At 43.1% G+C, this 17,145-nt stretch overlaps 1 protein-coding gene across 4 annotated transcripts in view; it reads left to right on the forward strand.

Moving 5' to 3' along the window:
* The window catches only part of crtc3 (CREB regulated transcription coactivator 3), an 84,828-nt gene that overhangs the window by 33,956 nt on the left and 33,727 nt on the right, over positions 1-17,145 (forward strand). For all 4 annotated transcript variants that reach the window (XM_084154339.1, XM_084154342.1, XM_084154340.1 and 1 more), the window contains exon 4: positions 4,538-4,599. In XM_084154339.1, coding sequence (XP_084010465.1) covers positions 4,538-4,599 — 62 coding nt within the window. The remainder of the gene's footprint in view (positions 1-4,537; positions 4,600-17,145) is intronic.

Here is a 17,145-nt window from a genome sequence, read left to right on the forward strand (position 1 = left end):
GAATGCTCTCTTCTCTCTTTTTCTCCCTTTACCTCTTTCTCGATCTACCTCTACCAGTCCATTTCCTGTCTTACCTTGCCATCTGTCTTTCTTTGTTACTTACTTTCTTCTCTCTCTCTCCCTTCCCCTGTCTGTCCGTCATTCTTTGTCTCTCTCTCGCTCTGCGTTAGCGGCTCACTGCTAGCGTAATTAGCCCTGAACAGATCTCCCCTGGTTGTAATCCATCCGTTCCTTCTGGCTTTGCGGACCAGGAACATGCGTGTCATCATGTCTCCCGGTGCCCCGTTGTCATGTAACTTTATTGATCACATCAACATATAACATGTTTTTCTAATCCCCGTCTTCTAATCCGCCATGTCAGCTGACCTATTAAGAGGACCACACTGTGTTGTTTTTCAAAGCTTTCAGGGATAGGCTACAGGCAGGACGCTAGTCCCTTTTTTAAATTGCACTGTGTTGCCCTTAGGCTGACCAAGACAAATCTCTGTCTGTGACAATTGCTTCAGGCTTCACAAATGAAAAATGAATGGACACACTGTGCTGTAAATTGCTTAGTGGCATATTATTATATTATGATCATCACATGTCCTGTAGTTGCAGTGAGAGCTTTCCACTCAGTGATATCTATCTACACCTATATATTATGTAAAGGTTACTTTATTGCATTTGTTGCTTTTTAAGTCTATTAACTCCTGTACCCACATTATATGTATATTTTATATTCTGGTCTCTGATATTGCTCGTTCAGATTTTTCGTAATTTCTTTGTTGTCTGTATTGTGTATATTGTTACATTGTTGGGTATTACTGCACTTTTGGAGCTAGAAACACAAGCATTTCGCTGCACCTGCGATAGCATCTGGAAATCTGTGTACGCGACCAATAAACTTTTATTTGAAATGTCAGCTGAGCCACATGGTGGATTTCTGTTTAATATAATAATAATAATGTAATAATATAATGTGTGTCCCAGTTGTTCTTGTTTGTGGTCACAAATATAGTGAGCAGAGCAGTCATCTCTAAATTATGAATCAGTCATTTCAGTCCAGGGAGAGGGTTACTCGCCTTGATCTCTAGAGAAGGGGTTCTCAAATTCATAAAACATTTTTTTGGTTTGTTTTTAAGTTGGTACGTTTTTAAGATTTGGCCACGGACCCCCTGCAGTACCTCTGGAGGCCTGATCTCAAAATATTTAAAAACTAATAATAAAACATACTTTTTTGTTGTTGAAAATTACTAACAACAGATTAAATACATTTGGGATAAGGGATCCATGGAATAAGTTTATAGGGTGTAATGTAATATTATTAGTCTACAATTTATTTTCATAGGCCTGGCAGGCTCACAGGATATTGGTATCCACTGCAGTACTCCACCAATTTATACATTGTTCAACTCTATACTAATTGTGTTCCCTAATTATATTATTTTCTTTCATAAATGCACTGTAATTTAAGCTTTAAAACTGCAACGTTTTCTCTTTACCCTGTGCCACAATGTGTAGACTTGTAGGATATTAGGTTTTAAGGCAGCAACAACGACAACAAAATCTCTGCCCCATGACAAAAATGTGTAGAATTGCTGGGAATTAACTTAAACTGCAAAATGTTCTCTGATCCCAAGGGGCAGGCTTTTAAAATATTATTTCCCAGGGCCTGAGACTTGGTTTGTCCAGCCATGCATACACTGCCGAAGTAAAAAATCCTTGTATGCTTTTTTATTTTATTTTATCTAATTCTAGTTGTGTTCTGATTTATGACGGGGTCCCTGATGAATTTGCTATCACAAATAGGGTCCCTGGCCCCAAAAAGTTTGAGTACCCCTGGTCTAGAGTACAGTTCTGATTGTCTTAATGCAGACTGGACTGAAATAAGCTGTTGGACAGGATCTCATTCCATTATCTCCTCTCATACACTGGTCTGAGATTATGGCCTAAAAATCATATACATTTTTTTTCAAACTTATGGGCGATTCATGATATACATATATCTCTAAATAAGCTTTGTTGTACAAATGATTATCAAATACACTACATTTCAAACGGTCATCAATGAACACATGAATCCGGGGCTTGTGAAATTGTACCTAGGCTAAATATAAGCCCTCCACAACCATAAGACACACTAATAATGTAAATATTTTATGAAAATAGTTTAACCTGCTTTTTTTGCAATAATCACTGATCTGGCTTTGAAGTCTGTCTATGAAAATGCCCTTTTTGTTACAAATTTAAACACAACCATGCATAATGCACATTCACTAATAATGACTAACTTCTTGTAGCAGGCATCATAGAAAATGAACACTGGTCTCATAAACACTCTCAAGCAGAAGCACATTACATCATCTATTTACATTTTAGTCATTTAGCAGACGCTCTTATCCAGAGCGACTTACAGTTAGTGAGTGCATACATTTTTCATACTGGCCCCCCATGGTAATCGAACCCACAACCCTGGCGTTGCAAGCGCAATGCTCTACCAACTGAGCTACTTGGATCCATTTGCTAGCTAACAAGGCATAACAGTTGAATTGTTATGAACATACCCTTCTGTCTGTCTCCAACTTTGTTCAGATGTTGAAATCGAGTGGCCTAACTTATTTCTCAAAATGAGTTGCCAATTCCTTAAATAATTGTATTTTATGCTTATTGCACATTTATAAAACACTGACTAGACGGTAGAATAACAGTCTTTGGCTAAAATGCTGCTAGCAGTACCGCGCGTGACAAACTGAGCATGAATTTTCCAGAATCAATGTTCATTGATACTCCCATGTTAGTAGTGTCTGCTCTGCATACAATTTGATGAGTTGAGACAACTTTTCTAATGATACCATTTTTAACTTCTTCTCTATTACAATAACATAATGTGTTTCGATGTCTATATGACAGATTTTTCTGTTGGACCAAACCTGAAATGCAAATAGCGAGTTGAAATCGCTTGTCAGAGAGCAAGAAGTGCTCTCTCATCGTTGTGAGTGGCAGGGGGAGGGCCTTGGTGTGTGGGTAAACGCTGAGGAAGAGGCGAAACGTTTCTATTAGCTTATTTTGGACATGAGCTTGTTGCCTGCCTTCCCGCCTTTGGGACAACGACTCCCATTGTTAGGACGGAGACATGAGCATCTCGTCATTATATTCAGATCTCTGGTGTAAAATGGAAAGGTGCACACAGCACGGAAGGAGCGATGGAGACGAGATTAAAAAACAAGCGGACATAAACGCTCATAGAAAAAGTTAGAGATTCTTGCGATATAGGCATTTGGAATATCGCGCAGAAACATACATTCAAATTATTTCAATATATCGCCCAGCCCTAGTGTGTGCGTGGTGTTTTGGTTTTCAAACTAGGTCGCTTTTCTCCTGATTTGCAGCGAGCCAGAGTCTCACTGAAGGAGATCTGTGCCAGCGGTTGCCAGGAGGGCACCAGTGTTCCTCTGCCTCAGCTAGCCAGCCAGCCAGTCACTCCGTGGAAATGACTTATTTTAGCCAGACCCTGTACAGATGATGGCTAGTAGTGAGAGTAGTCTAAGTCCCTATTAGAGACGGGATACACTCCAAAATATTTATTTAGCTAAGTTTCTCTTGTTTGATTTTCAAAAGAAATGTGAAAAATCAGTGTGTGTGCTAATAGTGTGTCATTTCTACTGGCTAGTAGGCTTCTTAATGATAGTCTTTCTTTTTGTGGCTGCTAGATGCACACTAATTTGTCTGGTCTTGTATTTTTATTTAACTAGGCAAGTCAGTTAAGAACAAATTCTTATTTACAATGACTGCCTACCCCGGACGACGCTGGGCCAATTGTGCGCCGCCCTATGGGACTCCCAATCACAGCCGTATTGTGATACAGCCTGGAATCGAACCAGGGTCTAGCACTGCGATACTCAGGAGCCCCATTGTCGTCTCCGCACTTGAACCACCTAATGATGGCTTTTTGGGATGAAACATGTTTTTTAAACTAGCTAGAACTTGATAGAATCAAGTCATATTTTTCTATTGAGTGAGTTCCGCCTAACCTTTCTCAATGAAAAGCGCAGAGACCCTCTTACCTTACTTTCATAAGAGTGAAATGAGTCTAACTGAAGGTCTGAAGCCTTCTATAGTCTGACTCTACATTGCACTTCACTCCCTACTGCTCTCTAGACAATGTCAGGAACTCTTCTCCGGTGGTTGTGACCAGTCCTGGCAGCCGTATTGTTCACAGAACCTGGCACCAGCCGCCCACTCCACTGTGCTTTGTAATGAAAATATTTTCTGACTGTAAATGATTTGAATTTGCTGCATCAAGTTTATACAGTCCCATATCATATCTGTGCATGTATAAAGATACATGTCCTAATAATCTAGGTAGAATATGCAATCTCATACTCCCTTTGAATCAAACTAGGGTTAGACTATAATGTAACTTAGTAATAGAATAGTCTTTAAGTAGTTTTACTGTTAGGAAATGTAGTCTACTGTTAGTTATTTAGAAATGCATGAAATGTTTTGTCATGGCAGCGTGTGTTCCAGTATTGTAATTTCCTTGACTGAACCCCACATGGAGAGCTCCCCGTACGGAACGGTGTACTTGTCCCCTCCGCCGGACAACAACTGGAGAAGGTGAGTGGCTTTACAGATACTAGTATTTGTAATGCTGTATTCTATTTAATTATGTGGTGAGTTGTCCCTTCCACTGATCCACACAAATCAATGCCGGTTTTATATGGTTGAATCAGTTTTATATGGTTGTCTTGTCATTGTCCTTGTTGTCTTGTTTGTAAAAAAAAAAAAGAAGCTGTTTTTAACATACTTTTTACATTTTACTAATTTAGCAGATGCTCTTATCCAGAGCGACTTACAGTTAGTGAGTGCATAAATTTTTCATACTGGCCCACCGTGGGAATCGAACCCACAACCCTTGCGTTGCAAGCGCCACGCTCTACCAACACTTAATTGTAATTTTTCATAGACATGGAACACTGGACAGCTGCTTTAACCTACTCTGAAGCAGGTGATAAACATTGCCCAGTAATACCCTTGTACAGCAGTTCGATTTGCGTTAAGCATTGGTTGCATCCCAAATGGCACCCTATCCCCTTATATAGTGCACTACTTTTGACCAGGGCCCAGGGATCGCGACTATATAGGGGATAGGATACCATTTGATATGCAGCCATTGTATCTACACAGAGAGGCTCAGTGAGGTGACAGAAATGATCAGGTCGCCGCGTGGGGCACTCGGGTGGGCTGCACGTCTACAGCGGTGCTTCTGACAGATAGCCTTTTGGTTTAAAGGTCAGACGCCGTCATGCTGATGCTCTACCCTGCCGCTGTTGTGACTCATTGCTGTCACAGGGTGAATCTGGCCCACAAGTCTTTGCAGTCCTACTGTGCTTTGCTTAAATATCTCCAGCTTAAAGGGGAAATCAACGCTGGTGCTGAAAAGTGATACTGGCTACATGGCTTATTAATGTTCGTTAGGTACCACTGCCAGGTGTGTGTGTTTCTTCAGTTAAACTGCCTGCCTGGTTTTATCTACCTAGAGAAGGCAGCAGTGTAATTACTGGACAGTTTTCTCTCCCTCCAGTGTTTACAAGGCAGTGAATTGCAGCCCTGCAATAAAGGGCTTAGCCAAGCCCCACTCTCTCTTCCTCTCTCTCTCTACAGTTGTGTGTTTTGAATGTTGTCTTGGCCGGCTGCCAGTCGCCCTGCCTCCTCCTCTCAACCCCATAGAACTGCAGCGACTGTACTGTACTGGAGGACTGGATCGTAAAACCTAGTTTCCCCTCCCCCAATCCTAACCTTAACCAATAGTGGGGGAAATGCAAATCGGCAGGTCCACACCCTCATGTCATTGTTGACAGACAAAAACAGGTTGGCCTGCGACAACGAACCTCCTGACCGAGCAAACAGATGTTGCCGTGACCTTGTGTTCCCAGAAAGAGCAGGGAGGGAGTGCCATGTGCCACACACACAGGCATGTGCGACACGCTACACACTCATCCGAACACACACAGATTTACTCTGTGTGGATTTGGGTTGGGATTGATTCACACTGCCGCTCGGCTCCATCACAATTGACCCGTTGTGAGATAGTGATAGCCTAGATAAAATCTGATTGGGTTTGGTTGAACAAAATTAAGTGTTGAAGTTTTAAACTCAGCTTACCTTTTTGACAGAGCCTCTACTAATGTTTAACCATATTGTTTATTTAAAGACATCCCTAATTAAGCTCATAAACAATCAAACCAAAGAAGGTAGGCCCATGTTGTAGTTGAAAAATAAGGTTATGATTATGAACAAGCAATCCGACTATATTAGAAGATTAAAATCAGGATTTCACTGTCTCCCTTGGGGCCAACTTATTAGATCAAATAGGACCATATTTAACCCTTAGACAGTGAACAAAGATTTATTTGTATTGGAGCGTTCAGCATTGGCAGACAAACACGACTCCTCCCACTCCCTCTCTTCAGTCACTGTCCTGAACTGGTTAAACGTGTTGGCTTGGTAACCAGTGTTTATGTGTACATCCCTCATTCAGATGGCCGGTAATCAAGTGCTTCCAGAGGCCAGCCAATGGGTTTACTCTATACTCAAATTGCACCGTACCAAGCGATCCTGGGCATTATGTGACATGCTAGCTACACAGTATAGAATACATCATATGAGCCCTCAGGTGACTTGGCTAATGATGAATATCTTTGAGAGCCTCACGTTAAGGCTGTGTTTCACCATTTGTTTTGGATTGATTGAATGACTCTTGTTATTGTGATTGCTGAAAGACAAATGTGTTGTTAATGCCATGTATTGATTCACAGTGTTAAATGTGTGTGTTTTTATTGATGTCAATGACCTGTCTTAATGCTTCTCTCTACTGTATCAGAGGCCCTGGTGTCCACTCCAGGACTATCCACATGCATTCTTCTCTGACTCTAACACTCTTCCTCCCCTCAAGGACAGAGTTGTGTGGCCAGCTTACCGGTCTCTCTCTAGTCTATTGCTTTCTCTCTCCTCTTTTAGATATCTATCCTTTCCTCGCTCTCTCTCTTTAAGGTATCTTGCCCCATGATATCTAAATTAAATTAGATAACATTTTATTTCTGTCTCTCTCCCTCCTCTCTATCTCTCTCGATCTCCCTTTCTCACTCAGCATTATTGGCACTAACCCCTCCATGGCTCTGCTGGCCAATCCTAGCCTCCCACTCCACTCCACAGCAGATTGTGTGCACAGTGTGTTACAGGGATATGCTCCCCTCAGTGTTGGCGCTCTGACCACTGTGTGCACCGTGTGTTACAGTCAAATCCGTCCCTCTCTGTTTTTTGGCTCTCTCGGTAGGGTCAAAGGGTGATGGGAGCTCAGAAAGAAGCGAGCTCTGCAATCTGTTCCAGTTCATCTGTGACTCCACTGTTGTTTATAGTTTATCTTTCCACTGAACTTGCCGCATTTTTTTATCCTTTCTGGGACTCGATTCTCATGTCACCTCTTAATGTTAACTGATGAAAGAAACATAACATCTGTTAAGTTTGTACACTGAACAGAAATATAAACGCAACATGTAAAGTGTTGGTCCCGTGTTTCATGAGGTGAAATAAAAAATCCCAGAAATGTTCTGTACGCACACATTTTGTACACATCCCTATTAGTGAGCATTTCTCTTTTGCCAAGATAATCCATCCACCTGACAGGTGTGGCATATCAAGAAGCTGGTTAAACAGCATGTTCATTACACAGGTGCACCTTGTGCTGGTGAAAATAAAAGGCCACTTTAAAATGTGCAGTTTTGTCGCACAAAACAATGCCACAGATGTCTCAAGTTTTGAGGAAGCATGCAATTGGTATGCTGACTGCAGGAATGTCCAAGCTAGATTGGTGAGAAGATCTGGGAGTAATTTGGGTCAGGCCTGTCTTGTATTTTAAGTGCTTTTCAGTGGTAGCCCCTGCCATCAAATCACATTTTATTGGTCGCATACACATATTTAGCAGATGTTATTGCTGGTGTAGGGAAATGGAAAAAGGTCAAAGTTGGCTATGAATCCGCCTTCTGTGAAGGTCTGTGTAGATTTAATTTTCAATTAGCAACTATCGGGCAACTACTGTATCAGGTAATAACACTGATCTAAATGTTTCACACTTTTACAGTGTTCGTTTCATCAGCTGTTGTACAAGATAATACAAAACACAGGAAAAACAGAATGTTGACTGCACTGGGGTTATAAAGGACCATAGAGTTTAGTTTGCTTCAAAAATCAAGTATTGTATGTAGTATGGTAGAGACTGGTAGTAAGTGACAGCACTAATGTGGAGGTCATTGGTCTGCTGGGACCCTGCTTCTCAACTGGTGGATCAGAAGCCACTTGTGGCCGATTTCCTTCTGGGTCAAAGCAGGTTGTTGTGGATATTCTGTCGGTGACATGTAATCTTGTCCAGTCACTGCACAAAAACATTGGAGAACCACTTGCCTAAGCTAGGGTAGTGCTAAACTGAGGAAGAATCTCAATTGTATACTCCTCGCGTCCCCCATCCTCGCCGCCTCAAAACCCATTGGACGAGAAAGCCAGAGGTCCCTCCCCTCTGACCTTTTCCTCCAATGGGTTTTGAGGAGGTGAGGAGAAAGGATGCGAGGAGTATGCAATGGAGATTCTCCCCGAGTCCCATCCTCTGAATGCACGAGGCAGATGGGGCCATCAACGCTGACGCGGAGTTCCCAAGGACATAATACCAGCAACACATGATTGCACAGTCTAGCATGGAACATAGAATGTATTGCGTCGGAGCTTGGTGGATGGGTTTCTGCATCAGCTGTAGGCTCTCGTGTGAAACAAAGGACGTTCAGGGAGGAGGGTGGGGTAAGTTTCTCCTAGGTACAGATCTAGGATCCGCTTCCCCTTCCCGAATCCTAACCTTAACCATTAATGGGGAAATTGCTAAACTGACCCAAGACCAGCACCTGGAGGAAACTTCACCTTACCCCAACAAAGTAGAGCTAGCTACTTTGTGTTTAGCTTAGCGTCTGCTGACTGTCAGTCTACTGTTGGGACCGTTGAGTCTCAAGCCAACCGGACCTATTTTTGACCCTGAGGTTGGGCACTTACATATGTTGTGGTCGTAGTAGTGCCCATGTGATGTTACATTCTTCAAATGTTCAATGGGAAGCAGTTTCCCCTTTAGATGTTTTCCTTGACCTAAGAAGTGCTCATCTACAGGCTTTAAACAGGGACATTTTGTATTGAAACCAAGTAGCGTCAATGTGTTTCCGTGGGTGGCAGCAGACCTAGCCTGTGCCGTGGGGTGGGCTGTTCTTCCTAGATAATGGTAAATACATTTAGCGTTTTAGTCATTAAGCAGATGCTCTTATACAGCTCAACACTGATGGGAAGGTAGCATTAAGTCTGTGAGTGTGTGGTTCTTGGAGTGTATCGATCTGGTAGTATTTCAGGTCTGTGTCATTATGGGTCTGGTAGTGTTTCCTGTCTAGTGGTGGTGTCTGTTTTGTTGCTCTCAGTTTGGCTCTTTCACTGTGTTTTTGTAGTGGTGTTGATCTGTTTATGTGTGTCTGCATGACTCTGGGAGTCTTGTTGCTGAGATTCAGTATGGGTCTGGGAGGCAGATGCTCCAGCGCTGGTCCCTCTCAGGGGAGATAGCGGGAAGTGTTTACAGTGCCGGCCACATCTGCACTGTATTACCGCCCAGGCAGGTTGCCTGGAGACGAGCCACAAATCCCCTTAACCCTTTCAGCGCTGCCCGTGCCCCAGAGAGCAGATCCGAGCCCGCTGTCTACACACAGGCTTAGTGTCTCCGGCTGTCATCAAACAGACATTTACGAGAGGATGAAGTGCAGATCCAGAGTGTAGATAGCAAGCGTGTGTGTGTTCTTCTTGGGAGGCATTGTATCCATTAGTATTGTATGGCGCTGTGTGTGTGTATAGTACACGTGTGTGCATGTGTGATTGTGCTCCTCTGTCTAGCGTTGTGAAACCACTCCAGTGCGTAGAGATGCATTGCAGGCTGCTGGCTTGTCTAAAACCTGCTTTCAGATCAGTGGGCTTAGAGACCAATGGGGTCAATGCTTTGGGATTGGCAGCGCGGGCCAGGCAAGCACGGCAAATATGCAGCTAGGGGGAACCGCACCGTTCACACACACAGTCCCTGGCTACGTCCCAAATGGCACCCTATTCCCTATGTAGTGCACTGTCCTCTCTCTGACTAGCTGTCGGGCCAACAGATTTTATCATTATTTCCCCCTCCAGATTGTTATTTTAGGGTTGTGGTTCTCTCACATCTAAATATGGCTGCTTGACCTGACCTGTTAGATCTCTCCGGAGGAGTTTATGAATGTGGTGCAAAATACCCAAATATATCCCCCTCTCTTCCTCTTCCTTGCTTTTGGTCTCTCCATCTCTCTCTTTCTCTATCTCTCTTTCTCTCTCGCTCTCCCTTTCTCCCTCCCTTCTCTTTCTCTCTCCATTTCTTTCGCTCGCTTCCCCCTCTTCTCATGGCCTGTTTATAGTGGGTGTTCAGTGTGTCTGGTGTGACCCCAGTGAAGAAGAGGTCAGGTTGTGTATTTGGAGCAGGTTTCTCAGTACGCTACTCCCCAAGAGAGAGCGTTGGTCCCACCAGTGGGGTTTTAGCCCCACCAGTGTCTGGGTAGAGGGGGTCCTTGGCTAAGGCCCTGCACCCTGGGTCTTGAGACTTGGGCCCTGGGCAAGAGGCACTGATGTGTCCCTATGGAGCCCAGCTGAACCAGGTCAGTCACCGGGGTCACAGGCTCTCTCCCTGTCCCACGCCCTCCTCCACCCCCACCTACAGTGCCTTCAGAAACTATTCACACCCCTTGACTTTTTCAATTTTTTTGTTTTACAGCCTAATTTTAAAATGGATTACACACAATAGCCCATAATGTGAAAGTCAAACAATGTTTTCGTAATTTCTACAAATTAATGAAAAATTAAAAGCTGAAATGTCTTGAATCGATAAGTATTCAACCTCTTTGTTATGGCAAGCCTAAATACGTTCAGGAGTAAAAATGTGCTTAACAAGTCACATAATAAGTTGCATGGACTCGGTGTGCAATAATAGTGTTTAACATGATTTTTTAAATGACTACCTCATCTCAGTATCGCACACATACAATTATCTGTAAGGTCTCTCAGTCGAGCAGTGAATTTCAAACACATATTCAACCACAAAGACCAGGGAGGTTTTCCAATGCCTCACAAAGAAGGGCACCTAGATGGGTATAAATAAATACAAAAAGCAGACATTGAATATCTCCTTGAGCGTGGGGAAGTTCTTAGTTACACTTTGGATGGTGTATCAATACACCCAGTCACTACAAAGATACAGGCGTCCTTCTTAACTCGGTTGCCGGAGAGGAAGGAAACCACTCAGGGATTTCACCCTTTTAAAAGTTAGAGTTTAATGGCTGTGATAGGAGAAAACTGAGGATGGATCAACAACATTGTAGTTACTCCACAATACTAACCTGATTTGACTGAGTGAAAAGAAGGAAGCCTGTACAGAATAAACATATTCCAAAACATGCATCCTGTTTGCAATAAGGCACTAAAGTAAAACTGCAAAACATTTGGCAAAGGAATTAACTTTGTCCTGAATACAAAGCGTTATGTTTGGGGCAAATCCAACACTGATTACCGCTCTTCATATTTTCAAGAATGGTGGTGGTTGCATCATGTTATGGGTATGCTTGTCATCGGCAAAGACTAGGGAGTTTTTTTTATGAAAAAAATTAACGAAATAGAGCTAAGCATATGCAAAATCCTAGAGGACAACCTGGTTCAGTCTGCTTTCCAACAGACACTGGGAGACAAATTCACCTTTCAGCAGGACAATAACCTAAAACACAAGGCCAAATCTACACTGGAGATGCTTACCAAGACGACATTGAATGTTCCTGAGTGGCCTAGTTACAGTTTTAACTTAAATTGTCTTGAAAGTAATGGCAAGACTTGAAAATGTCTAGCAATGATCAACAACCAAAATGACAGAGCTTGAATAATTTTAAAAATAATAATGTGCAAATATTGTACAATCCAGGTGTGCAAAGTTCTTAGAGACTTTCCCAGAAAGTCTCACATCGCTGCCAAAGGTGATTCTAACATGCGTTGACTCAGGGGGTTGAAGACTTATCTAATCAACATATATTAGTGTTTTATTTTCCATTACAAATGTTAGATTTTTTTCTTCCACTTTGATATCCTCTGTAGCTCAATTGGTACAGCATGGCGCTTGTAACGCCAGGGTAGTGGGTTCGATCCCCAGGACCACCCATACGTAAAAATGTATGCGCACATAACTAAGTCGCTTTGGATAAAAGCGTCTGCTAAATGGCATATTATTATTTATATTATTATATTATATTACAGAGTATTTTGTGTAGATAGTTGACAAAAAATGACAGTTAAATCCATTTTATTCCCACTTTCTAACACAACAAAATGTGGAAAAAGTCAAGGGATGGAAATACTTTCCGAAGGCACTGTACACACCACCCATCTTTCCCTGGCCCTACTCTCTTCCCAGCCCGGCTTGTTCTCCACAGGGATAGGTTCTTACGCTGACCTCCCCAGGGGATAGACTAACTAAAAGGCCCTCCTGGGGATGGGATTTAGACATTCCTGTGCTCTTTCTGTGTGAGCCTGTGATGTAGTTCTGTTCTGATTCTAGAGTCCCTTTATCTTCTGCTTAGGTGGTCTGTTTAAATATTTACTACCACCCACCCATTAACAACAAGCCTCTATTTTGGTTAACGTATGCTAAGATAATTTCCTCTCTCTCACACCAGCTCACAGTGTGCCCTCAATGGCACCCTATTCCCTAGGTGCACTACTTTTGACCAGGGTCCATAGTGCTCTGGTCAAAAGTAGTGCCCTATGTAGGGAATAGGCTGCCATTTGGGGCCCAGCTGTGCTGTAGCAGTACAGTAGTGTAGCTAAATGAAGACCCTTGGTAACGAATGGCATCAGACGGCCAAAGCAGCGTGCGCCATACACACTGAGCAATATTTGACCACTTTGGCTGTTTGGTTGTGTAATTCGCGGCAGTAATCCTCATATCTGTGTGATTCTGTTTCTCCTCTGGCCGCTGTACAGCCTTTAATCGTCTGGCAGGCCTCATTGTTATCACAAGTCTTTTAATTTACAGATGTCTTTCTATCCTCTGAAGGGATGGAGGATGTGGAAAGGAGGGATGTTGTGTTTATTCATTCTTTATTTAACCAGAGACACATTGAGACTTACATCTCTTTTCCAAGTGAGCCCTGGAGAAGCAGCACACATATAGTTCCATATAAGACACACCACTACACAATGAATGGAAGTTAACACAGTGCAAAGTGCATAGGGGAGCTTAAAAGAGCAGGTTTCAAAACATATGCAATATGTTGTCAGCAGCCCTCCAATCAGAATAAAAATATCCAGTTTTAAATCCTTTTGTAAACTGTTCCACGATGACGGGCCAGCAAAGCTAAAATCACTCCTACGAAACTCTGTTCTTGTGTTGGGAATATTATATCAAATGCATTTCTGTGAGCTCAGATGGAAATCTCCATGATTCTGTAGGGTGAATAATAAATATGGTGGCAGCTGCCCTAAGATGTTCTTGTAGACAAACCTGTACCAGTGAGTATGTTGACTTACAGTTAAGGATGGCCATCCTGCTAGCTGGGATAGATGGGGAGCGGGAGGAAGTCATACAGGGAGAGAAAGACAGAAGCACAGGGAAGGGTGAGGAATGGACAGAGGGAAAGGGAGAGATGGATAGAGACAGAGAAACTAAATGATACAAGGGGAGGGGAAGGCGTGTGTGGCTGTTCCAACTCCATATGGCCCATGCTGCTAAGCCCCAAAACAGTACAGGGGGGAGGAGGGACACAGCTTTACTTGGAAATGTGTAATAAAGCCGCTGTCATCTGGGGAGAGCAGGCCATGCGACGTGTGTGTGTGTGTGTGTGTGTGTGTGTGTACTGGCATAGCATCGCAGAACACCCGGCTGAAAGTGCAGGGTGGGTGGAGTTTGCACATTTGGTATATATCCCACTGGCTCCAAAGTCCATCTTCCTGGAGTGTGTACTTTGCTGGGCCTAAATACAATACCCCCAGTGTGTGTCAGAGCTTAGTGATATGACAGGTTGGTGTGGTCCGTTTTTATTAGCCCCACACAATGCAGTCCAAAGCCCCCTCAGGAGAGAGGCAGAGATCGCCCCCTGTAGGCAGATGGGAGATCTGCAGGCCTTGGCAACGATGGTTCCCATCTAAGAAGAACATGTTTGGACTGGGAAGTTGGCTATCCCCCTTACTCTGGCCCTGAATCCCAAATCAAACCCTACTGCCGGCCCTTAGGCAGTGTACTTGCGTAGATTTGAGAGGATTGCATAGGTGTAAACAATATGGCGACCATACCCCTGGTCTATCAGAGGGCAAGATGGATCTTTGACACAAGGGTAATTGCACGGCAACAGAGTGACACTGAGACTCAGATTTTTCACGTTACAATGTATGTCAAACAAGTGACTGGGGGGTAGGGGCTACGGCTAGGGGTTGATTTGGGGTTCACAGAGGCTATTTCCAGTGAGCTTATCATTGTATTACACACTTTATCAGACCACAATGTGTGAGAGTAGCAGGGTGAGCTTGTAATCGCTAAATTCAGTAATCTAAATGTAGTCATGGCTGAAAATCAGTGGGTTTCTCCTGAAGAGAGTCTCTCTTCTCCTTTCAGCTGGTGTCTTCCACTGTCACAGCAGCTGTTCACTAGTCAACTACAGTGAGGCTGTCAGATTTCTGTTTCTTCACATAAGGGTTGTTTTGAAGAGATTTACAGAGATGGAGATTTTGCGTTGGTTTTTAACTTGATTGATGCTTTGCTCATTTTCACAGATAATTGTGTCTGTCTGCCATGTGAGAAAGTGTGGATGTAGCCTAAGGGTTGTAAGGAATAGCAATACAATTAATTTGTCAAATGAAAAGTTAGTAGGGTTTTTTACGTGTTTTTTCTTGGTTTCACTTTGTTTATGTTCTGGTTTGATCTACAGTTGTCTTACAGTTCCTGGTGCTCTAGGGCTATGGTGAGAGAGAGGCGGCAACCGCTGTGTTGCTGGCATCAATATCTCAGGTGCCACCTACTGCAGATGTGCCCTTGAGAGAAAGGCACTTAACCTCTAACCTTCTCTGTGGCTCTCCCTGTGCTGCTCCCTCCCAGCCAGTAGTGTAGGACGGCAAGAATAACCACAATCCCCTGTTGTCTGGATCAATGAAGATGGACTGTATTGTATCATCTACAGAACTTTGGCACAGCTAGTCCACCTGGTTAGGTCTACATGTTGTTAGTGCTCCTGTTCCGTCCCTGGCGAGCAGGGCTGGTCCCCCATAGTTTAACTCTGCTTGTTGCTTCCCGTCAACTCCCAGTTGAATCCCAGTTGTCCGACATGAGGATTCAGTTTAAAACGGTTAATACCGGGCTCTCCACAATCTCATAGGGACCTGTTCACGCCCACACACCTGGCACGGTCTGGTAAACTATTACAAATAAAACGAGAACCCTGTGCACACAGTGAACGTCTAGATCCATGCACTTGTTTTGGCAGACAAAACTAGTATCCAAAAGCAAGTGTAAAAACCACACATTAAAATGATTTTAGTTGTCAACATGTTTTACTGGACAGCACAACCAAATGGGGTCTAAACAAACAATCTATTGTATCAGTTATTATCCTGCTTTATAATTGCGTAATGATGGAGTTATAACATCAGTGGAATAAGGAACAGTCACTATTCCTCTTGTGTACAGTAGTTACAGAAACTCTCAGCTCAATGCTATGCAATTAAAATGCATTTACCAAGGTATTATGTAACAACATGCTAATAAAATATTCAAATGTTTTTTTTCTTCTTCTATTTGCTTTCTCAGATCTGATTTCAAATAGTTTACAAAAGTAGTTACTTTCTGAGATCTGTATACAGTGAGGGGAAAAAAGTATTTGATCCCCTGCTGATTTTGTATGTTTGCCCACTGACAAAGACATGATCAGTCTATAATTTTAATGGTAGGTTTATTTGAACAGTGAGAGACAAAATAACAACAAAAAAATCCAGAAAAATGCATGTCAAAAATGTTATAAATTGATTAGCATTTTAATGAGAGAAATAAGTATTTGACCCCTCTGCAAACATGACTTAGTACTTGGTGGCAAAACCCTTGTCGGCAATCACAGAGGTCAGATGTTTCTTGTAGTTGGCCACCAGGTTTGCACACATCTCAGGAGGGATTTTGTTCCACTCCTCTTTGCAGATCTTCTCCAAGTCATTAAGGTTTCGAGGCTGACGTTTGGCAACTCGAACCTTCAGCTCCCTACACAGATTTTCTATGGGATTAAGATCTGGAGACTGGCTAGGCCACTCCAGGACCTTAATGTGCTTCTTCTTGAGCCACTCCTTTGTTGCCTTGGCCATGTGTTTTGGGTCATTGTCATGCTGGAATACCCATCCACTACCCATTTTCAATGCCCTGGCTGAGGGAAGGAGGTTCTCACCCAAGATTTGACGGTACATGGCCCCGACCATCGTCCCTTTGATGCGGTGAAGTTGTCCTGTCCCCTTAGCAGAAAAACACCCCCAAAGCATAATGTTTCCACCTCCATGTTTGACGGTGGGGATGGTGTTCTTGGGGTCATAGGCAGCATTCCTCCTCCTCCAAACACGGCGAGTTGAGTTGATGCCAAAGAGCTCAATTTTGGTCTCATCTGACCACAACACTTTCACCTAGTTCTCCTCTGATTCATTCAGATGTTCATTGGCAAACTTCAGACGGCCCCGTATATGTGCTTTCTTGAGCAGGGGGACCTTGCGGCGCTGCAGGATTTCAGTCCTACACGGCGTAGTGTGTTACCAATTGTTTTCTTGGTGACTATGGTCCCAGCTGCCTTGAAATCATTGACAAGATCCTCCCGTGTAGTTCTGGGCTGATTCCTCACCGTTCTCATGATCATTGCAACTCCACGAGGTGAGATCTTGCATGGAGCCCCAGGCCGAGGGAAATTGACAGTTATTTTGTGTTTCTTCCATTTGCGAATAATCGCACCAACTGTTGTCATCAAATACTTTTTTTCCCTCACTGTATATCTTTTTAAAAAGTATACTTTTTTGGGA

Source organism: Coregonus lavaretus (assembly GCF_964263955.1).
Source record: "Coregonus lavaretus genome assembly, chromosome: 37".
NCBI classification, from domain to species: Eukaryota; Metazoa; Chordata; class Actinopteri; order Salmoniformes; family Salmonidae; genus Coregonus; species Coregonus lavaretus.